We start from the raw sequence: 25,618 nt of genomic DNA on the forward strand, positions 1-25,618 counted from the left end.
TTGTAGGTAGACTTTTAAGATACATCAAAAAAATACATGCCTAAGTTTAAATTAAGGTTTTAAACAGAAGTCATATTATGTTCAGTATACAGTGATTTTTCTAGACAATTGTAAACTATAAAATCAGTATACAGCGATCTTTTCTACACATTTGTAAACAACAAACTCAGTATGCGGTGATCTTTCCTACAAAAAGTTTTTTTTATTATATATTGTATACACTAAACTCAGAAAAAAAATAAATAAGTAAACCTTTCTAAGTACACTACAAACTCAGTATACAGTGATCCTTTCTACACAAACTTGGTATAACTAGTGAATCTTTCTACGCAAGTAAATTGAAGATTGTATACAAATTTACTACAAATGCAGTATACAATGATCTTTTCCACATTTTTTTAGTTTCCACGATTTGTTGATTCTTCTTTTGTGATGGTAAATATACTGCCGCCTTTAGAAAGTACTGTGACATTAAAAGGCAACATGGTTGTTAGCATCTCCTCAAATGATTAATCATCTTCAACATCTAATTGGAGGCCGGAAAGAAGGACGTTTTTCTCCACCATAAGGTCCTCAAATCCATTGTTGGTCACCATAGCCAATTCCAACTTAGAAGAATCAATAGAGATACATTCTACCATTCCAGATTTCATTTCTTCAGGGACATCCACTTGCTGAAAGAGAGTAAGGGAAATAAATAACTATATTTCATTATTGCTATGATTATGTGCAAGAAATATACACTTCTGTATAAGCTTATAGTCTTCCCAATAGGAGTCTATATTAAATATACTGTCAAATTATTAAGCGATGGACAGCTAGCAAAATGATAATATCTTGACCATGGTCATACAGAGATTGAATCATAAAATTAAATTTGTGTGATAAATCTGTGCAGTATGATAATTAATTTTGACGTTTGTATTTCAAAACTCATTTTGACTTGAAAAGTAATGTGTAATTTAATTAATTACATTGGACCGTCATGTAATGGTTATTTAATTATTTTGAAAATACCTGTAATGGCAATACCATTTTCATAATGTAATTGTAATTTAATTAATTACATCATCATGTAATTGAACCCATGCCTGTTACAAACAGTAGCTGTCCTAACTGTTCCTAAAATTAACTTTGGCTATGTCTATCACAAAATAAACTTTGGCTATGTCTATTACAAATGCCACATTTAGCTACAGTAGAGGTATTTCAAAAATGTACGTCATTGTAGCTGAAAGGACATAATTAATGGTTTCTTAACCAGAACTACAGTTCTGAACAAACCACTACAAAGCCTGGTTAACTGTACTAAGAAAATGTCCTCTCAATTAATCAATTTCATTGATTATCGACATCTTATTTTTGTACTTACGGTTACTTGAGTTTCTTAAAGTTTCAATTTGACTTTTAATAAGGCCCGAAGTGATGATACTGCAATGTCTTAATAAGCTCTCGAGGGGTATTGGTTAGACTATTTATCCCATTTCATTCCATTCACCATGGAAACAAAACTCTAAAACACTTAAAAACAGTCGACAATTAATGACAAATATTGAGCCTAGGGCTGTGTAAAATTGATGAATCAAGTGTTGAACTGAAAGTGGAAGCAGTTGACATAATACTGAAATTTCTGAGATAAACAAATACAGTACATATATCAAAAGTTCAGGCATAATAAGAATTGTACCAATTACACTTTACACATTCACACTGGGACCTAACACTTTACATATTCACACTGGGACCTAACACTTTGCTAGGTTTTTCCTAATCTTTATTAAAACACTTTTCGGGATTCAGATGTCAATTGACATCTTCATTATTCCCAATCGTTCACATGCATCACTCTTCAACAGAATCAACGAGACATCATGTCAGAAAGACAAAAACTAAATTTAAACTAAAACTATAACTTCACTTGTAAACCTTACAGTTAGCATAGCTGTAGAGTTCCCGTACGATTTCATACCCTGGCCTTGAGGTACTTCTAAATTATCTCCGATCAGAAATTTGAAAGAGCTAGATCTACAATAGCACGGACAGTGACCAATATTTTAAAGTAAAATCGATATATTACACAGATAGATTCCTAGATCTATTCACGGTAGCGTAAGTAGTACAGTACAATCAGGGACCTGTATATTAACATATATACGTCCCTGGTACAATATTACGGATAAGATTTTTTCTGTTTAATTTCCGATCTGTTGGGCCACTGACAGAAGTGACTGCGATGAGACCATTATGAAACGATCATTCAAAAATAAATTCATTTCAAAACACTGAAATACTTTACGGAAGCAACAAAAATGTGCTAGATGCTTACGTAACATTTTTCAAATGCATACTGCTTCAAAGGAAAAGTCTTGAAAATATTTTGAAAAAAGTGCCATGGCGGCAGTGCCCAGCTTGCGCGTCGCCGTCGAGCCTAAATTCAATACATGCGATAGCTCATTTCAAATGCATTTTTGAAAAAAATGCAATTGCTAGTTCAGTATAAGTATTGACTTTAGATTCAGCTTATATATATAAAGTGATACTTACCTACATAAAATACCCGCCATCTTCTTTCTGCCTCCGTCTTCTTTCAGGGTCCAGCAGCAAAGAGCACCCCGGCTGTTTCCGTCAAAATTTTATGCTACTCTAAATCATTCTTATTTTAGTTTTATTCTTATTTTCAACTACATATTTCAGTATTTTCAAAAGTTTTCAACAGTATTAAACGGGATGAAAATTTTCGAAAAAGAAAAAAAAGAAAGATATATGACACCCACAATGCATCGCGCGGAAAAGAAAGTTAAGCCGCCACATTGGCATCGCCTCGCAAAATTTACCACCATAAAACGTGAGTCTTTGTCATTGTATTTACACATTTCGATGTCTGATTATCATCAATACACAACACAAAACGTTTTCTTGATGTACAAGTAATGAAGAAAATGTCGATAAGGTTGTTTCATTTAATGACTAGCATCAGCAACTTCTAGGGGCGATAATCCAATGATTACGGTAATGTCCGGCAAATGGAGTAGGAGTAAACTTTCGATTTATGAACCAATGAAAACGAAGTACTGATACTCGGGGCCAGGGGCGACAGCAACATGCTATCAAAGTCATTATTTGAACACATGCACAATAGAAACAAAATATTCATTTTCTTTTCAAGCTTTTACAATAAACAAGAATTGGAAAAAAACTTGTTAAAGAAATTATTGTAATAAAATATTGAAAACCTAATTTATAAATACATACACAAAAAGCAACCATGAAACATTCCAAATACACAAATTACAAAATGTTTGAAACATAATATGTTCATATCTATTCTCTGTTAGAGTGAGGCCCTAACAAAATTAATGTATATTTTATTATAATACCAGTAATCCTTCTTAAAATTAAGATTTGAATACCATATTTCCCATATAATTTATTAGGAAATGTTAACCTTATTATTTTGCTTTATGGTATCATTGGAATGTCAGATGAATTTAGTAGTTTTATACTTTATCATACTAGTTCTTATTTAAAAAAAAAACTAAAAGAGTTAACATGATGTCTAACATGTGAGTAAAGAGGACACTGGAAGAAAAAGTGTATAGCATCTTCAAAATTTGCACCACACATACAGGAGCCATTTGGGTTATAACCTTTGAAGCCTCCGTTAAGACCCCAACTTATACACCCTTAGGTAGAATATCCATTTCACACATACCTACATTTGTACATTAACTATTTTCCTGCCAAAATATCAGCCAATTTTGTCAAAATATTGATGTATGCACAGTAAACCTGGTTAAAAAATCCCAAAACAATTCAACTTGTGAAAATGATTTAAAGATACGTTATATGAAAATTTTAGCAAAAAAGTGCTGTATATCTTTGTGTATTCTGCATGGCTAGAAGTGGAGAAAATACTGCTGGTTATTGCATTTCTTTCACTCGAGTTGGTTATTTTTTTAAAGTTACAAAAGATACAAGCTTTAGCGAGTTTCTATTATAACTTTTAAAACATAACTAGCCTATCTCGAGTGAAAGAAATACCGTATCCGGTGGCCACGAGTTGTGTAACCTCGTGTAATCTGTTTCCACCATGATTTTTTAAACAGCTAAAAAGTCAACAAAAAACAAAAGTAAAAATATAACGGTGCAAATACAGACATTGAGTGATAAACCAACTCACCTTTTCCGAGAATGAAGCAAAATAAACCAGCTGTAGACAGAAATCCAAAAGTAAATGTAAAAAATTCAAAAACCGATGTGACCTCGTTTCCCGCCGTAACACTCGGAGCCCGCTAGAATTTTAAAATGACAGGAAGTATGAACGAACTACTCCGGTGATAATATTCATATCGGTCCATATTTTACTAAAAGTAGTTGAATTTTTAAATTAAAGCATCAAATAGCCAACAAAAGCTTTTTGTTGACACAGAACAATTTCTTATCGTGTAGATGTATTTGTGATGATTTTATTTTTCGAAATTTCGATGTGCCATTAAAGGGAGGTAACAAGAGAAAAAAAAACCCACCGGCTTCTGGTGATGTATTTTGGGATCTGGATTTTAATCAGATTGACATCAACCGCAATATATACCAAGATATTTTTTTTCATTTATACAGCTTGGTTAAAATTATGAAGCTGTATAAAGAACTGCTTAATGAAGGATAAAGAGTATCATATCACATGAATGTTGTTTCAATCATGACAAAACTAGAACTGAAGGGGCGGGAGGTGGGACAAGCAGTATTTTCTGTAACAGTACGCTTACCCGAGATCGTTTCTGAAATCAAAAGCAACATTTTGTGAACATTTTATTTTCGTCAAGTTTTCTGGCCACTTGACGTACATCTGACGTTTTACTTCTGACATCAATTTGACGTCAGGGTATTTACGTCAGATCTTCGTCAAATACTCGTCAGTGACGTCCTGACCATCATTTGACGTAAATTTGACGTACAATGCCTGCTGGGAAGTAGAAGTTGAAAAATTGATGCCAGATAAACACTACACCATTTCGTAAGCTCTGATGAGCTAATGATCAAGTAACATTTAAAAAAATTAACAAAAATGATAAATGGCTTACCATTTTGTTTATCTTTGATACAAATTGGCTTATAATTTGAAGACTTACACCAGACCCGATTCTTAAAAAATATTCATGATATAGCATAACGAGTCAGCATTGGAAGGCATATTAAATAGATTATAAATGGATGCTAGCCAATAGTCTAGGAACTGATCCGACAGTGTAACAGTTTCTGTAATAAAAACAAGACAAAAAGTTGATGTTATACGTTTATTTAGTGGGATGATACATCTGACCCTCAATTCAAAAGAAAAGAAATCCCCCAAATACAATTTCAAGAATGTTTTGCGATAACCCTATTTGATTTTTCTACAGCATAATTTGACAACACCGACATCAATCTAATGTTGAAAAGGAACTACTAAAAGTACTTCAAAGTACTTTTTACTTTCATTAATTTTATCTGTTTACAAATAATCAGGAAGAAAGCAATGCTTTTATGGTAATAAGTAATCACAAACAACTTCATGATAATAATTTATCACAGTTCAAGGAAGCTGGAAATGTAAGCTTTATTTTTAGAACTCGGGGTCAGTTATCAAAGGTACATTAGTGCTTGTGCAACATATTTTACAAGCACACTTGCCTACCTGTCCACACTTGACAAGTCAAGACTCGACCAGACCAAGGACAGATATGATGAGTCAAACCTTTACCAAAGCCAGCCCTAGGAGAGACTTGACCTGTAAAATCTAGACAACAGCCTAACCAAAAAGACTTGACCAGTCAAATCTAGACCACAGCCAGACCAAGGAGACTTGACCAGTCAAGTCTCTATGACAGACTGTTACTTTATCATGCCTTGGTAAACTTGATCCATACATTAAGTACAAGAACTAGTAGAGAGGTTCAATCAAACCATGAAAGACATAATTCATAAAAAACAAGTACAAAAATAAGCATCGGTATTCAAAAGAATTCAACAAATTCAACATATGGCAATGTTAAAAGATAATGTCAATAAGTTTATATGTAATATCTTATTAATATTATATCTACATGTTTAATGTAACCACAACATCAAATATTTAGGTAACCTGGAGTTTTTGTACTTAAAGTGTGTATCATGTGACTTTGTATATTGGTATACAACACCTACAGGAACCCACCATAGCTCAATACTGCCATGGATGGCTTTATGTTAATGTGATATTTGTTATGTTGAAAGAGTACAATTTTTTAATAAACCATAACAAATGCATACATTGTACTTGAAGTAAAATATGGACTATTTTTTTGCAAACTTTTAATTGACTTGTATTTTTCTGAATGGTTGAAAACAGAAACCTGTACAGTAGATGTGTCTTCAAATAATTTCTGTTAGAAAACATGTCATTATTATAAGGAGATAACTTAATATGATCATAAGATAGTTAAATAAATTTACCTTAAACATTCTAGTGACAAAATTACCTCCCTTGACATGAATTAACACACTGTGCTTACCTTACAGGTAAATGTCCAGGTAAAGATTAAATCCTGTGTAATATTACAACTCACTGAATGAATATGTTATCATGTATGTCATGTCAAAAAGTTGTGTCATATTTTATATGATACTGAAATGAACTTCCCATTCAGCTCTTTGAAAATTATCAGGAATAAAAAACAAAGGTTTCTAAATCCTCCTTCAAAAGGTCATTCTTATCTACATAAAATAAACAGCACCGTACATTGTTCTAAACTAAACCTATATATTTTCTCCAATTTTTGGCCACAAAAAGGATTAACTCAGCATTGTCACACATATTTTCCTTTGTATCAACAAATCAAGAAAATTGAATAATAAATCAAATGATACAGATTTTGTATTAAATAGTCATCAAAGCTGCAGTTGGTTGAATAAGAATTTAGTTCAACTACCATATCTACCAAGATCTGCAGAATCAGCATTAAATATCCACAAACATCAAACAAATTATTTAAAGCTGTAAAAATTCAGACCATCCTTCCATTAGATATATGTCTTACATCAAATTCAAGTTCAGATGTGTTCAACACTTAAAATAAAGCACACTTACCATTAAAGTTGTGTCCAACTTGTAAACAGATATTGTGTCAAAGTCTACAGAAAAATAACCACGGGGACAGAGATTGACAGCCTCATAGTCCTTAGAAAACAATGGTATACCCTAACAATTTTCACTTGTTTTCCAATCCATATCTCTTCATGTACAACAGAACATTTTCCCAAAGTTTCATTGACTAACATACACTCTTTATCAAATAATAAACTATTTTGTATAAACAAACATTTTACTTAAGATTTCAAGGTTTTTATCAAAATGGTCCAGTTGTTGACCTTATACCTGCAGTTCAATGCAAGTCTTCTTAATTTCATAGGATAATGGCTTATGTAAAAAAAAAAAAAAGGTTTATTTTATGATCCAGAGGCTAATGTTTGCAACCTTGTGGTCTTTAGATTGGGCCAATAAAGTTTCAGCTTGTTTTGATTTCTGTCACACAAGAGAATACAACACAAGACTTGTGAATCTTCATTAACTGAGAAATTATTACAAAACTTACAAACATTATTGCACTCGTTAACAGATTTCAAAACACAAATAATGAGCCTGAAAAATAAATCATGGGCATACACTCAAAACAGTAAGATCTCCTTTGTCTCCGATCTTTGTCAGAACAAAACCACAAAATGAAAACAACAGGCAATCACTTCAAGCATAAAAACAAAAAAAGGCATAATTCTGAAAAAAATTGTCAAAAATGAAAAAAAAAAAAATTTTTTTTTTGAAGATTTTAATAACCTTCAGTATTCAGCAATCGATTATTATTATGTTGGTTGACAAAATGAATAACATTTTTCAATAAGAAACTTAAAGGATGAAAGGACAAAAAGAGGCAATACTCTTTAAAATGTCAAAAACTCAAAGTAAGAATTAATGAGAAGCAAACAATTATAATGTACCAAAGAGGAGATCGTTTGTCATAGCTACTGACTGTAGAAGTAAGCAGTTTGAAGCAATTTAGGTAAAAATCACCAATGAATATGAAAAAGGATACAAAAGCTATACATTGTGAGCAGGTACATAGTCTTTATATGTAGTGGTTGACTCCCTTGTTCTAGTATCTGCCTTTCAAAGTTCTTTCAGGGTGTGTACAAAATCATCACAAACATAAAAATGGACAAATAATCATGTTGAATGATAATTTAAAGGCATGATAAAATCTGAAGCAATCTTGTAACAAAATTATGCCAGAAAATTGCAATAAGAAAAAAAAATGTGAAAATATGTCTCTACCTCAAATTATACTCAATTTAAACATCAGTGTCCAAAATCACAAAATTCTAAGGACAAAAAAAACCAAGAAAAGACAGAAGATATCAAAACATCTGAATGTACCTTAAAGCCATTTTATATATTTGTAACAATCCATAAAGTATGTGGATAAAAATATTCAAGTCAAGTTGAAATATTTCTATAGTTCTTTCCAATTCCAAAAGTCAACCAAAATTCCATGTTTTCATTCAATAAAAATTTAAATGAATTACAATTATCTAAATCATTCTTTTTTGTTTTGATTCAGGTTGTTTACTTTCAGGATCTTATCACATACCACATATGGTGATTATAATATGTACTATACTGTATTATACTTTCAAATAAATTAATCTAGATTTAACTTTCATTGGGTTTGAATATCAACACAAATGTCTCTCATTTCTGCTTATTGGCATGTCAATAATATAATTCGTTTATTTCTCAGAATTCAATTGTTTCTTGAATAACCTAAAATGGGAAAACAAAAAAAATTGACAAGTATTCCCATATGAATTACCTCCCTTTGAACAAATAAAAGAGATTGCCTCCCTTCTACAAAAAACAAACCATGAAACAAAATGTTTCAAATATCAACAACATGGCAACAAAATGCTAACATCCCTAAACAAAATGAAATCTCATGAAGACATATTAATTCACAACAAAAAATCAAAATATTGTTTAACAGGATATATGTATAATATATCTAACGTAATAAACATACAATTATACAAAATATATATCCAGTTGAAGGATACAGAAATATGCTAGCATTAATTAAACACTACGTAAACTACATGCCAGAGTGCTTGGATATCTTACAGCTATCAAAAAACTGATGAGGCACAGTGTCAGTACAGTTACCAAGTCAAACTAAAAAAGGAAACCATTGCATATTTGCAAGTTTGTTGTCTGTTAACATAATTGAGGAAGACCAAAGTGATAAAATGTTTTCAAATTTAGAATCAATATGAAGCTCTCCTCAACTGTAAACATTTTTGGATCCATACTAGAAACTGAAAACAGTTTTAATAAAAAAAAATATTCTGCTCCTGCTTTGACAGTATTGAAAACAAAATGTTAAATGTAAAACAAGTTAGGATCTGTGAGTTCGTCATCAAAATGTTTCTAGATTTAAGTTCTGATGACAGACTTTTAGTCTTAGGGTAATGAAATGTGAGCTAAACATGAAGTTTGACCAAGAAATAACAAGAACAGACAACATGCAGCAGACAAAAAGACAGCCTCCACTATGAAGCAAGCATAAAATGAAACTTATAAAACTTGAATGATGATCTCTATCACAGAAGGAGCTCTGCAAGTGATATATCTTGTATATAATTAAATAAAGTTTCATTAACGACGTAAAAAAATGTTGCGAGAGTTGAAACAGCATGGCTACTGGAGGGATAAACACGTACATATAATTGTATAAACTAACTGAAAGAGACACAAGAGTATTTTGCGGCTATGTAAATATTTAAAGCACAACTATTGTGTTGTACTGCCCACTGCTGTTTAGCAATAATCTTAGTTTCAATTCTATGATTTGTAAGTGTAATGATGGAGTTCTAGTCTGAAGGATTACTTGATAACACTGCATGCAAATTTACACTAATAAGTATCCTACTTTCAAACGAAGCAGACAACTGTACATTTAAGATCTACATTATCTATCAGCTGCTATCAAATACAAAATATTCTTTGTATAAAGAAAATGAATCATCAACTCCTAGAGAAAAATCAGCATAAACTACAAGTGCAGATTTATAAGACATCTATTTCAAAGTCCAATTTTTAGATTCTTTAATGATTCACCGGAAAAATTAATTCACAAGCTTTGAAAATCATTGAATGATTTTCATAAAGTTTACAAACAAAGCTTTACTTGTAAATTATTGTAATAAATACTTTCTATTAATATACAGGTACATATGGAGTCATAAATTAGTGTAACTTCATAAGATTAAGTAACAGAATGTTCAGTTTATAAATTAGTAAGGTTTTACCATACACAGAAATCTGATGACAACCTTTGTTGATCTCTCCTTTCTCATCACCTTACTTTATGAGAATACACAGTATTCATTAAAATCACTATTTCTCTGGTTAATTACAAAATCTACAATGGATCATTTTGCCTTCCCTGTAATTCTGCCCTCACAACCTGACATACAAACATTTAAAGGTTAAGTACACTCACAACCTGACATACAAACAGACTTGGAATATTCAGTTGTGCCCTGCTACATTGTTCAGGTGTACTAGACAGAGAATCCTGGGTAGTGAGGACTAATTTACTTGTAACCATGGTGACCATTCTGAGGTGTCTTTGTCTATTGATGTGACTACAACATCATAATCATTTTGTAATACAAATTAATAAGTGCACATAGCTTTAACCTATATTTAAGAAATTTCATTAATACATGTATTAAGCTTTAGAGTCAGGTTATAATTCTATAAACACACTACCCTAATCCAAAGGAGTTAGAGGTTTACTATGCTCTCTGATTGTACACGACTGGGGTCTTGATAACTTGTCTGATACCCGTTTTGATCCTGATGGAATGTTGCAGCCATCACTCGGCCATCTGTTGATTGTACAGTGTAGTTACTCTCTATGCCAAGGTCATCCACCTCCGGCTCTACATCAAATAGCTCGGATGCCACATCTCTCATCAGTAACTTTTCTTTCATGGCACGTTTGTTACGTCTGTAGCTGTCTGCTCGCTGGTGACTTCTGTGCTGCTGAACTTGCTGGTTCTGAGCCTCCCAGTTCAGAGATTGAGACTCAGGACTATACTTGGTGCCTTGTCTATGGATTCTGAAATACAAAGTTCAGTTATATGGATGATGCATTCAAACACAAAACAGTGAACTTTGTAACACACAAATATATTCATTATCATCAATGAAAGAGAGTCCAAATTCACAACGATGAAAAATATTATATATAATCTGATTGTGAACCTTTTAATGTTTAGGAAATCATATAGGGTAGGGGTTGTTGTACAGGATACAGGAGTGTGAATGGCATTAAGAGAAAATCTCAATCTAAGTTGAAACATTTCAGTTTTTTTCACAGAGAACAGAAACTGAAACCTTTAAATAATTATTACTTCAAAACAAACTTCATCAACTGTCAGAAGGTTCAGGAGACATGTTGAGAATTCAACTCAAATGTCTATCTATTTAATGTGAACATACCTCTGTACAATAAACAAGACAACAATGATGATAGCAGACAGCACATCAACAGTCACCCAGAGAATCAGGTAATTCCTTGGCAGCTACAAGCAAAAACAGACACTACTGAATGTTTACAAAATACTGTATCTGTGCATTGTAATGTGGAGAAAAAAAAAGATATTTCATGAAGATATTGTAAAGAGTTGGTCCCCTTACTACAGACAATTGTCATTTTCACACAAGTGGTTGAGACGGTTGGACAGACTCATACAGCCAAGTACAGATATGGACCAAGGATGGATTGCAAAATATTCAACTCGTGTGGTTTGAGGGATCTAGCCATACCTGATCACCAGTAACTGGTTGAATATCAATACTTTTCAGAATTTCTGTACAAAGCCGGGTTGGTGCTCACATATTTTTGGAAATGTATTGCTAATGAAAACAGGTTCAAATGGATGGTACATTTATTATATTAGGGGGAGAAATCTTAAACTGTGCACTCTGAACCTTACAAACATCATTTGCAACATCATATCACCGAGTTAATTCCAGATCACCCAAACCATTTCAATCAGATTACACAAACCGGGCCAGAGTTAGTCTCTTTGCCACATGTTTTTCCTTTTTTTTTTCTTTCTCTCATATTGCAATATTCAATTCTCCATTCCTCTGATTCAGAATACCTAGTTATACTAACAACATATGCAAATAAAAGAAAAAAGTGATACTGATTTGCCACTCACCAGAGTCCATACTGGCTTATCCATCTGTGAAAGGATATGACAGTTGTCAGAGGTGACACTGGCTGTGCCTACACACCAATACAGGGACAGGAACCAGCCAGTATTTACAGTATACACATTGGCACTGATGTTTTTTGCCCAGTAATCCCTGAAAATCAGATAACACATATGTTTACAGTATCAATAAAGACAACAGCAGTAACAAAGTGGTTACAGTATCAACAAAGGTAACAGCAGGAACAAAGTGGTTACAGCTTCAACAAAGACCCCAGCAGGAACAAAGTGGTTACAGCATCAACAAAGACCACAGCAGGAACAAAGTGGTTACAGTATCAACAAAGGTAACAGCAGGAACAAAGCGGTTACAGCATCAACAAAGGTAACAGCAGGAACAAAGTGGTTACAGTATCAACAAAGACCCCAGCAGGAACAAAGTGGTTACAGCATCAACAAAGACCACAGCAGGAACAAAGTGGTTACAGCATCAACAAAGACCACAGCAGGAACAAAGTGTTTACAGCATCAACAAAGACCACAGCAGGAACAAAGTGGTTACAGTATCAACAAAGACCACAGCAGGAACAAAGTGGTTACAGTATCAACAAAGGTAACCGCAGGAACAAAGTGGTTACAGCATCAACAAAGACCACAGCAGGAACAAAATACAATATCAACAAAGACAACAGCAGGAACAAAGTGGTTACAGTATCAACAAAGACAACAGCAGGAACAAAGTGGTTACAGTATCAACAAAGACCACAGCTGGAACAAAGTAGTTACAGTATCAACAAAGACAACAGCAGGAACAAAGTGGTTACAGTATCAACAAAGACCACAGCAGGAACAAAGTGGTTACAGTATCAACAAAGGTAACCGCAGGAACAAAGTGGTTACAGTATCAACAAAGACAACAGCAGGAACAAAGTGGTTACAGTATCAACAACGACAACAGCAGGAACAAAGTGGTTACAGCTTCAACAAAGGTAACAGCAGGAACAAAGTGGTTACAGTATCAACAAAGACAACAGCAGGAACAAAGTGGTTACAGCATCAACAAAGGTAACAGCAGGAACAAAGTGGTTACAGTATCAACGAAGACAACAGCAGGAACAAAGTGGTTACAGTATCAACAGAGACCACAGCAGGAACAAAGTAGTTACAGTATCAACAAAGACCACAGCTGGAACAAAGTGGTTACAGCATCAACAAAGACCACAGCAGGAACAAAGTGTTTACAGCATCAACAAAGGTAACCGCAGGAACATCACCATTAAAATGCAAAAATTGCAAAGTGGTTACAGGGAGAACAAAGTGGTTACAACATCAACTAAGTGGATATAACAGAAACACAGTGAGGACAAAGTGGCAACAGAGGGAACAATGTGGTTACAGAGATAACAAAGTGGTTACAACATCAACTATGTGGATATCACAGAAACACAGTGAGGACAAAGTGGCAACAGAGGGAACAATGTGGTTACAGAGAGAACAAAGTGGTTACAACATCAACGAAGTGGATATAACAGGATCACAGTGAGGACAAAGTGGTTACAGGGAGAACAAAGTGGTTACAACAACAACTAAGTGGATATAACAGGAACACAGTGAGAACAAAGTGGTTACAGGGAGAACAAAGTGGTTACAGGGAGAACACAGTAGTTACAACATCAACTAAGTGGATATAACAGAAACACAGTGAGGACAAAGTGGTAACAGAGGGAACAATGTGGTTACAACATTAACTAAGTGGATATAACAGAAACACAGTGAGGACAAAGTGGTAACAGAGGGAACAATGTGGTTACAACATTAACTAAGTGGATATAACAGAAACACAGTGAGGACAAAGTGGTAACAGAGGGAACAATGTGGTTACAGAGAGAACAAAGTGGTTACAACATTAACTAAGTGGATGTAACAGAAACACAGTGAGGACAAAGTGGTAACAGAGGGAACAATGTGGTTACAACATTAACTAAGTGGATATAACAGAAACACAGTGAGGACAAAGTGGTAACAGAGGGAACAATGTGGTTACAACATTAACTAAGTGGATATAACAGAAACACAGTGAGGACAAAACAACAAGAACAAAAGATAGAAATGTCAGAACTTATTATCAATATTTCTATTTAGTAATTTAAACATAATTAACATTCATTCTGTATTTGGATCTGTCACTTTATCTGATACTTTCTGGACTTTTGGCTGAACACTTTATATATCAGAGATGATCTGTTCCATATGATCTATTCAAGGTCTACAGTACAGTTAAGAATATTAGACTTATACATAATTACTTACTTAAAAAGTGATATATTTACAAACCTAATCTGGTCCAAAGAGATGCCACTATAAGGTAAATTAGCGTTGTAGATGTGTTTCCTATGGAGAACATCTGGAGGTGAGTATTCTTGTACAACTGGTGTATACTTTTCACTGAATTTGTTACCCACATTCGTCAACCACCATACCTGACCAGACAATAGTAAAGCATTAATGTACAATAATAAAACAAAATTGCTGGAAATGCATTTAGGAGAGATCAGTATGAACTATGGATGTTGAGTATCATTAACAGATATTGAATTTGAGTATGATAAATGGCTACTGAATATACTAAATTGCAATTGAGTGTAATGAATAGCTACTGAATATGATAAATGACTTTTGGATAAGATAAATAGCTACTAAATGATACTGAATATGATAAATGAATATTGAGTATGATGAATACCTATTGAGTTCAATGGCTATTGAGTATAATTAACAGTTGAGTAAAATAAATGGCTGAGCATGATGACAAACACTTGAGTATGATGAATGCCTATTGAATATAATAAACAGTTGAGTATGATAAATGGCTGAGTATAATGACAAACAGTTGAGTATGATAAATGGCTATTGAGTATGATTAACACTTGAGTATGATAAATGGCTATTGAGTATGATTAATACTTGAGTATGATAAATTGCTGAGTAGGATGACAAACACTTGAGTATGATAAATGGCTTTTGAGCATGACTAATGGCTATTGAGTATCAATAGATAATGAGTATGATGAACGCTATTGAGAATAAATGAAATATGGTATTATATAAGGATATTGAGAATAACAAAAAATTTGCTTATGAAAAGGTAAATTACAGTAAAAGGAAATGAAATTGAGGAGAAAAATATGTCTCATGAGTGGGATAATTTCCCATGTTATTAACAAGAGGACCTTATAACCTGGAGCAAGTTAGGACAAATTTCATACTACGGCAGTATCACGAATTTATATCTTTCTGTGCTTCTTGTATAAATACCTTCTTAGGATTTATGCCAGACTGATGTATGGCATCATGAATAGGTCCTATGTCTGTATAAAATGGATTTGATTTGGAAGGATGATAGGTATTAAACATAACAATCTTGTCTGTTTTGTTGGCAAACTGGAGATACTCAAGAAACGTAGGAACCTTCTGTTGTTTGTAAAGTGTCCTTCTCTCTGTAGAAACACTACCTAAAGTCATCATCGGGTTGGTCTGTATAAAAAAAATAAAAATAATATTTCAAACTTAATCCTCTTAGTGGTAAAACAGAAAACTACATACAGTTGTGGGATTGCACAACAGACCAAAAACTTTGTGCACACATAATGCATACCTTGTCCATACAGTTTTTCTAATGTACACACAATGTGCATGCATCATGACAAGACATGAAATCCCACAAGTCTACCAATACTCAGTCCCTGAATTTTATATTCAGATCTGTCATCTAAGATCCAGATCCAGTATATGATCAATGATCTTACCTTAATGATATATACCAAGGTTCAGGTCCAAAATGTTATATTTAAGATCCATCAACCATGATCTAATTTCAGATTGATGATGTTACAATGACCTTACCTTGATAAACCAAGAACCAGCATCTAATTGTTTTATCTGAGATATGTTAAACAATGAAGAATCTGTTTCTATCAAATCAGGAAAGACATCGGCAATATTTGTAGTTCTTGCAAAAGTTGAATCATGAAGTAAAAATGGCACACCATCAAAACTGTAAGATAAAATACAATATAATGATAACACATAGGCCTTATCTTATTACACAGCTTTAATCATTCATTGTGTGAAATCATACAATATACACATACTCATCACAGTAGAAAGGACAATTAAGCATATTAAATTCAAATTATGTCATGTTACAATACAACTTCACAATGTGGTTTCACAGTTACAGTGGAGGATGGAATTACCATTTTAATGTAGAGATATGAGAGGACATCAAAAACTTTTCAGTCTCACACAGAAAAAGATATTTTGGTTTTTTATGATAGGTTTATTTTGCCTCACCTGATTCTCACATCAGTTTCAAATCCTAAAACTCCATATTGTTCAGCAACCTCAAATGAGATCATTGTATTTTCTGGGGCAATCTGAAATATAACAATAAATCTTATCAAGGGCAATGAAAAATTAAGCTTTTTCAATTGTATTGAATGGGACAAAATTTAAATATGAAAAATAACAAAGGGCAATAAGAGAGTTATGATTCTCGTGCACTGCCCTCTTTTTCAAGAACTATCTACCTATTAAGATTCATGTGTAGACCTCTTATAGTTTTAGCGTAATGTTCTAGACAAAATTTAAGTACGAAATATAACAAAGGGCAATAACTTCTAAATCATGCAAAAGAGAGTGATGGTTCTTGTACACTGTACTTCTCTGTGTTGAGATATAACAATATTGATCAACCAATTCTCTCACGTCTAAAATGAACAGTTTAGCACATGTTTTTCTTCTCTGCATGCAGGCTGTATTACCCTAGCAACACAGAGATATCTTACACTCACTGAGAGTGGTTATTTAAGTCTGATGGGGTAGAAAAGAAGATCAATTACCTATGATATATTTTTCTATTTTGTTCTAAATTATCTAGTGTTCGTGAAAAGGTTAAAAATCAACTATCAAAAATATCTGTTTAGTTCCATGATATCTAATGTCGGTGTCAGGAGTAAAAGGTCAGTTATCCTAGATATATGTGTTTTATGAATGCACTGGGATTCAGTCTGACAACAACTTACCCCAGATGCCCCTTTGTGGCCTATTATAGATGGCTTAGGTGGGAGCCTGGACGTTGCCACAACACAGGGTGAGTCAATAAACAATGGTGATATATACAGTCCAACCATCACAGATAAATAAACGCACAACCACAGCATCTGTAAGTCTAAAAAAGGAAACAATACCTTTACAGACCTTTAATCATACTTTATCAATTAACATGACCACCTATGATATAATTACAAACTGGAAAAAGGTTAAAGAATAAATGCTCACTGAGGTCTGTTTTCATGATAACTGTTAAGAGTCTACGGATACAGGATTATTGATGGCTAGAATCTACAGAAACAGGATTAGTGGTAACTAGAATCAATATAAACAGTAATAATAGCAGCTAGAGTCTACAGAAACAGGATTAGTGGTAACTAGGATCAATATAAACAGTAATAATAGCAGCTAGAGTCTACAGAAACAGGATTAGTGGTAACTAGAATCAATATATATAAACAGTGATAATAGCAGCTAGAGTCTACAGAAACAAGGTTAGTGGTAACTAGGATCAATATAAACAGTAATAATAGCAGCTAGAGTCTACAGAAACAGGATTAGTGGTAACTAGGATCAATATAAAGAGTAATAATAGCAGCTAGAGTCTACAGAAACAGGATTAGTGGTGACTAGTGTCTATATTAACAGGTTTAGAGATGGCTAGCGTCTATATAAACAGAATAAGTGGTGGCTAGGGTCTATATAAACAGGATTAGTGGTGGGTCTATATAAACAAGATTAATGGTGGTGGCTTTGGTCTATATAAACAGGATAAGTGGTGACTTGGGTCTATATAAACAAGATTAGAGGTGGTGGCTTGGGTCTATATAAACAGGATTAGTGGTGACTAGGGTCTATATAAACAGGATTAGTGGTGGCTATGGTCTATATAAACAGGATTAGTGGTGGCTAGGGTCTATATAAACAGGATTAGTGGTGACTAGGGTCTATATAAATAGGATTAGTGGTGACTAGGGTCTATATAAACAGGATTAGTGGTGGCTATGGTCTATATAAACAGGATTAGTGGTGACTAGGGTCTATATAAACAAGATTAGTGGTGGCTATGGTCTATATAAACAGGATTAGTGGTGGCTAGGGTCTATATAAACAGGATTAGTGGTGACTAGGGTCTATATAAACAGGATTAGTGGTGGCTATGGTCTATATAAACAGGATTAGTGGTGGCTAGGGTCTATATAAACAGGATTAGTGGTGACTAGGGTCTATATAAATAGGATTAGTGGTGACTAGGGTCTATATAAACAGGATTAGTGGTGGCTAGGGTCTATATAAACAGGATTAGTGGTGACTAGGGTCTATATAAACAGGATTAGTGGTGACTAGAGTCTATATAAATACGATTAGTGGTGACTAGGGTCTATATAAACAGGATTAGTGGTGGCTAGGGTCTATATAAACAAGGTTAGTGGTGACTAGGGTCTATATAAACAAGGTTAGTGGTGACTAGGGTCTATATAAACAGGATTAGTGGTGACTAGGGTCTATATAAACAAAGTTAATGGTGACTAGGGTCTATATTAACAGGATAAGTGGTGACTAGGGTCTATATAAACAAGATCAGTGGTGATGGCTAGCGTCTATATAAACAGGATTAGTGGTGACTAGTGTCTATATAAACAAGATTAGAGGTGGTGGCTTGGGTCTATATAAACAGGATTAGTGGTGGCTAGGGTCTATATAAACAGGATTAGTGGTGGCTAGGGTCTATATAAACAAGATCAGTGGTGGCTAGGGTCTATATAAACAGGATTAGTGGTGACTAGGGTCTATATAAACAGGTTTAGAGATGGCTTGCGTCTATATAAACAGGATTAGTGGTGGCTAGGGTCTATATAAACAGGATTAGTGGTGACTAGGGTCTATATAAACAGGATTAGTGGTGACTAGAGTCTATATAAACAGGATTAGTGGTGACTAGGGTCTATATAAACAGGATTAGTGGTGACTAGGGTCTATATAAACATGGTTAGTGGTGACTAGGGTCTATATAAACCGGATTAATGGTGGCTAGGGTCTATATAAACAAGGTTAGTGGTGACTAGGGTCTATATAAACAGGATTAGTGGTGACTAGGGTCTATATAAACAGGATTAGTGGTGACTAGGGTCTATATAAACAAAGTTAGTGGTGACTAGGGTCTATATAAACCGGATTAATGGTGGCTAGGGTCTATATAAACAAGATCAGTGGTGGCTAGCGTCTATATAAACAAGATCAGTGGTGGCTAGCGTCTATATAAACAGGATTAGTGGTGACTAGGGTCTATCTAAACAGGATTAGTGGTGGCTAGGGTCTATATAAACAGGATTAGTGGTGACTAGGGTCTATATAAACAGGATTAGTGGTGGCTAGGGTCTATATAAACAGGATTAGTGGTGGCTAGGGTCTATATAAACAGGATTAGTGGTGGCTAAGGTCTATATAAACAGGATAAGTGGTGGCTAAGGTCTATATAAATAGGATTAGTGGTGACTAGGGTCTATATTAACAGGATAAGTGGTGGCTAGGGTCAATATAGACAAGATTAGTGGTGGTCATAGTCTACAGGAAGATGAATTGTGGTGACTTCATCTACAGAGCATACTGTAATTTACAGATGATGCTGGTACAATACATTTCAGTCAACAACCAATGAAATACTGAGTACTTACACCACTTAGACAGAGTGAACCACTGTCCTATGATAATATATGACAACATGGTCATCAAAATCACACTTCCTATTTGTAGGAATGGACCAATAACCTAAAATAAATAGAATAGACAACATGTATTAGACTGACTCCATGTATTAGACGCTCGGTCACTTCATTTTCAAAAATCATAATCAATTTGTAAATATACACCATAGTTTCACTAATTATTCAGAAACAAACAAAATTATTGAAAAGAAAGAGCTCAATTTTATAAACAGCAGAGAGACTTGACTAATTTCAGGTGACTTTAACTTGCCAATGATTGCCAAAATATCAATAGATTTTTGTTGTAGTAACATATCTCTAAAATTAAATTTGATCATGTGATCCAGGGACCATGACCTACCTTGAGAGAAAGCCAAACAACGAACCATTCAGTGACCCATAATTCTGAGTAGCTGACCGTTCCAGCAATACAGCAGGCCAGACAGATGAAGATAAATATAACATGTGTTGGGTGTATATAAAGCTGGTGACCATGTATGATGTGACAAAGGGACAGGAGCTGAAAAATACCATGAAATATTATACAACTGATGAAACAAATATTCTGACTAATTATCAAGTAATGTTGCACACCTTTGGTTGAGGGCATATCAATATCCATGATGTATGTACCTTCTAAACAATACAATTGTTGCAAAGCACACAACAATGACCTACTCATTTAAATCATTGTAAATACTCTGATGTGAATTTTTATTGTCAACAAGTGTTTAAAACAATTTGAAATAGTTAAGCATCAGTGGTTGTTATACATGTTTTAATTTTCGTGGTGTATATACCCAATGTCAATTTTGATAATTTCACACTAGAAAAATTTTGTGCAAGAATCACTAATATTAAAACTTCACTAAATTTCCTCATTGTACAGTATGCTAACAAATGTATACTAACAACTTTTCACAAAGTTGATTAACATATAAAAAAAATTAATGCTGAAAAGTCAATATTTAAAGTTGATCAAAATATTAAGTTAAAATGATTTCAAAATTGTAACACTGAGATAACATTAAAAATATTCATCATCAGAATAATATTGTATTTTGATACCATTTCAGCATTAAAATTTTTGAACAATCATATTCCTAAGTATTTTAAATAAACATTAATACTCGTTGAAAAATATTAACATGGAAACGTTAAAATTATTTTTCATTTTCTTTTTTTCAATGTTGAAATAGATTATGTTATGAAATATTGGCTGTGTATAGTAATACTTTAACAGTAAATTGTAACAGACAGAATATCTTACTTACCATTAGTATAGTGACGTATGTAAAAAGGACACAGATCACAGATAGCAGTATAACAAAATACGGTGCCCAGCTCTTGAATGATTCATACATAAACCTGAAAAGAAACAAGATATATGTAGATGAAATATATCACCGTAAATATTCATGGTTTATACACTGGTTTGGGATTCAGCATTTCTACCTCATTTTGGAAAGAAATTACATCCACTGTGAAGGAATTTTCAGGAGTAAACTGGAAATTTTGCGAACATGATTTCAATATAAAATAATTTTAATTGGGAATAAGCACCATCATCTGCTCCAAAAAGCCTAGAATTTGTAAACTGATAATGCATCACTTTATTTCAATTTTTGTCTGGGATATAAATATAATACACATTCAATATCATTATTAAGCAATGCAAACTTATCATACAAATTCAATCACAACTAAGTTTCATTAAGTCTACATGGAATTAGTTGATGATGTTTTGATCAATAATGCTGAAACAAAACAGTCTTTTGCATACAGTGACGTTAAAAACTATCTTTTAATGTGTATTTACTCACCAATTAAAGCTATCAAAGTCGTTTCTGGATATCAGGACAACATACAGGAGGAAGGTGAGAAATAGGAAAGTCAACAACATGATCCCAAATACACAAAAGTCCCTCTGTAAGTAAACACAACATTATCATAAAACAGAAATCTGTCACTAAAAATTCATAATTGAGTGTTTATAAAGAAAAAAGAATTACTCTGAGGCAGATTTACACCCTGTACCATCAATATGTTCATCACCTGACTCTGGGAGAGGAGTGAATTGTCAGCCTTAAAGGTTTATTACAGGATAGGAACAGCTGTAGTTAATGTGACTGTAGATGAGGAGTGAATTGTCAGCCTTACAGGTTTATTACAGGATAGGAACAGTTGTAGTTAATGTGACTGTAGATGAGGAGTGAATTGTCAGCCTTACAGGTTTATTACAGGATAGAAACAGCTGTAGTTAATGTGACTGTAGATGAGGAGTGAATTGTCAGCCTTAGAGGTTTATTTCAGGATAGAAACAGCTGTAGTTAATGTGACTGTGGGAGAGAAGTGAATTGTCAGCCTTACAGGTTTATTACAGGATAGAAACAGCTGTATTTAATGTGACTGTAGATGAGGAGTGAATTGTCAGCCTTACAGGTTTATTACATGATAGAAACAGCTGTAGTTAACCTGCAACTAACTCAATGCTGGTGATAAGCCCATTCATAACAATTGATATTCATTCAATATGCCAACAAATATAAATTCATTTTCATGTAAAAACTTCATAATTCTATCACCTGAATTTAAGTTAAAGTGTTCTCCACTCCTCCCCATCCCTCCCTCCAGGCTTATGACAATATGATTAAGTTATATCAGATTAGGAAATCTTGACCTTTACTTAATGAAAAATTCATGCCTTACAAGCCAAGTCTCTAGATATAAAGTAAAACAAAACAAAACGGCACTAACAAAGACAAACATGAACTGACCTTTCTGTTATCACGCAGGGACTGTTTATATCGATGCCAGCGACACCCCAGTGACCCAGTGATACACACCAGGCCATAGTTGTGTCGGTAATACTGGAGTTTGGCGTGTGTAACCATAGTTACCGTCAGAGATCAGCCTCCTACATCTACATAAAGGTCTACTATTACTGTCACATCATGCTGAAATACACAAAAAAGGATCAGTTATGCAAACATATAATCTCTGCTGTAGAAATAATGCAAAAATAATTAATCCTATCTTGTTACATCACAAAACTCAACTTCAGTGTCCTTAAACTGACATCATTGTGGGAATATTTAAAAAGTAGTTAGCATGAATTAAAACACAACTGCGTGTTTTAAGGAAGAAGGAAAAACTGTAAATACAAGAATTAACTTTCTATTTTGTTCAATGTTACTGCGGGATAACTTCATCTGATCTCCAGTAAATGTTACATAACCAGCTTCCCCCGTTCCATCAATTCTAATTATCCTGTACTAAGGTTTACCTATAAACAAATGGGAGGATTACAGTAAACCTTCGCACAGTCCCAACAACATTAAACAAATATTCTGGAATTCTTTCAAATCATACAAAATTAGATTTAATGTTGAACTATCAGCGACAGTATTTAATCAAAAGATTGTTACTACAACAGAACTCAGATGATTTCAATGTTTTCAGCAATAACCTAATCAAGATAGAATTTTAATCCTAAAAACTGCATTTCACAGTTGAAGCAATTTTCAGTCATAGAAATAAAATAAAATGAAAAACCTGTATTTTTCTAAAGTAGTGAAAACAGTTAAAGACTTAAAGTAATCCCAAGTTCTTAAAATTACAAAAACTTGAAGCATCAACTTCAACCAGAAGTATAAAGATTTATCCCCTAAGCAAGCTTAAATACTAGCATGTACAGTCAGCATCCTCAATATTCCAGGGGTTATGATCACTACATCCTCGATACTACAAGGGTTACGACCACTTTCGCCAATTTTGATCCTTTGTACATCAAGCAAATCTCAAAGTGGCATAACAGTATATTGTAATGGCTTTGAAGATGGACGCCCTGTTTGTATTCTTTAAAAGGAGCATATCAGCCTGTGATTGGTCAGTTTTTCATCCTGTAACCAATCAACTTACTTTCCTTATACCTTTGATTTTGCCACAATAAGTTCTATGGGCGCAAAGAGTGAAAGTGATCATAACCCCTGGAGTATTAAGGATGGTATAATCAATTGAAAGCTGTTGTAGTAAAATACAAATCAATTTGCTGACGGGTACATTTCACTAATTAGCTGGCAGAGACTATCCAGAATATCACTAAAATCTTGGGTCAGTTATTTTCAGAAACAAACAACAAAATGGATAGGTTAGTGACAGGAAAGTCATTTAACATCAGTAAAGATGTCTGAAGGTTAACAGAGTTGATTAACTGACTTCAGACGAATGAAAACAAATGGTTCCGCTTCAATTAGACCTTCATACGTAAAGACATTATAATCAAGGTTTAACTAGCTGCCATTGAGACATGAAATCTGTAATTCACTCTTGCAACCATTTTATTTAATGGTTTTAAGTATATGTATATCTTTACCATAGTTCAAGCCAAATTTTACACCATATTTCAACTCCTCTTTACATGTAACAATTGACTGTAGGGTAGGAAATCAAAACACTTTGCTGTGCTATATAGATGTATATGTCATGTGATGTCACGCATACAAATAAAGACAATGTTAAGATATAACAGACTCATCCACTGAAAGACCAAAGGTCATAATAGTAGACGTAAAACCCATTGATAAATTCCATGCTTAGATCATCACATATGAAAAATAATGTAACATACATATTTCTGACATTGAATGAGGGAATAAGAATGTCTCTTTAATTAATACTGATGATAAATGTTTAAAATAAATAAAGACTGCTGGTCAAGGTAAAAACTGACTGAATAATCACACCTGAGAGCTGACAATGAGACTAGAATGAAAAATAAAGGAAAAAAGAGAGAGATGTAGAGAATGAGACACATCTTGAAACCAAAACAGAGGGTTAGGAGATTATATTTCGGTCAGCTGATTGGCTAGTCTAGCTATCGGATACGGGATATGACTGTCAGTTTAGACATTTCTTAACCAGCCGAGAAATACTGACTCACATGTGCATCACGCCATTTTACATTGTCATCGGTGACCCTAATGTCCCTTCCGTATCCGTCACGCAATGATAAAAGTTTTGAGGAGTTGTTGAATGGATGTCACTCTAACAATGGTAATGATTAAGGACAATGTAAATATCTATATAGAATAAACATTTGTCTAGTTCTTCCGATAAGTATACCATAAAATACAAACCAAACAATTGTGTATTCCATAGTTTTGTGTTGACGTCTCTGTCTACTGCGAGTTCCGCCATCTTGGAATGTTTTCTTAATGGGTGAGAGGTCAAATCAAAGTGAAAGGTCATGCCTGCTCCAACAATTACCTCGTTCTCGATTTAGAGTAGTTGGCGGGAAAGTTATCGGAAATTAAAATATATAGCAGTGAACTTATCGGTTTATGAAAGATCGACTAAGCCTACACCTAAATATGTGTGTGTTTGTGTATATACTTGTTTATTTCTTTAACAACGTTTGTGTATATACTTGTTTATTTCTTTAACAACGATTTTAAGCAGACGCTGAGATATTCAAATAGCACCACAAGTAGATACCTTTTACG

At 33.7% G+C, this 25,618-nt stretch overlaps 1 protein-coding gene across 1 annotated transcript; it reads right to left on the reverse strand.

Moving 5' to 3' along the window:
* Window positions 1-8,264: 8,264 nt before the first annotated feature.
* LOC132564508 (glycerophosphodiester phosphodiesterase domain-containing protein 5-like) lies at window positions 8,265-25,297 on the reverse strand. Its single transcript, XM_060229161.1, has 14 exons — window positions 25,253-25,297; window positions 22,892-23,071; window positions 21,938-22,041; window positions 21,389-21,482; window positions 20,476-20,634; window positions 20,085-20,178; window positions 17,382-17,527; window positions 16,651-16,733; window positions 16,201-16,351; window positions 15,613-15,831; window positions 14,632-14,777; window positions 12,304-12,451; window positions 11,576-11,658; window positions 8,265-11,192 (listed from the first exon to the last, which is right to left on the reverse strand). The coding sequence occupies exons 2-14, from the start codon at window positions 23,006-23,008 to the stop codon at window positions 10,856-10,858; spliced, it is 1,881 nt and encodes a 626-aa protein (XP_060085144.1). The 5' UTR covers window positions 23,009-23,071; window positions 25,253-25,297; the 3' UTR covers window positions 8,265-10,855.
* Window positions 25,298-25,618: the final 321 nt, after the last annotated feature.

This window comes from Ylistrum balloti, unplaced genomic scaffold, assembly GCF_031769215.1.
Source record: "Ylistrum balloti isolate Yb309-2 unplaced genomic scaffold, AGI_CSIRO_Ybal_v1 Utg372344, whole genome shotgun sequence".
In the NCBI taxonomy this organism is placed as follows: Eukaryota; Metazoa; Mollusca; class Bivalvia; order Pectinida; family Pectinidae; genus Ylistrum; species Ylistrum balloti.

Coding starts and splice junctions, on each gene's coding strand:
- LOC132564508 (XM_060229161.1), bottom strand. CDS start 23,008: ATGGTTACACACGCCAAACTCCAGTATTACCGACACAACTATGGCCTG. Junction 20,635..21,388: donor CATACGTCACTATACTAATG/GTAAGTAAGATA, acceptor GGTATTTTTCAG/CTCCTGTCCCTTTGTCACAT. Junction 16,734..17,381: donor GCCACAAAGGGGCATCTGGG/GTAAGTTGTTGT, acceptor GTTATATTTCAG/ATTGCCCCAGAAAATACAAT.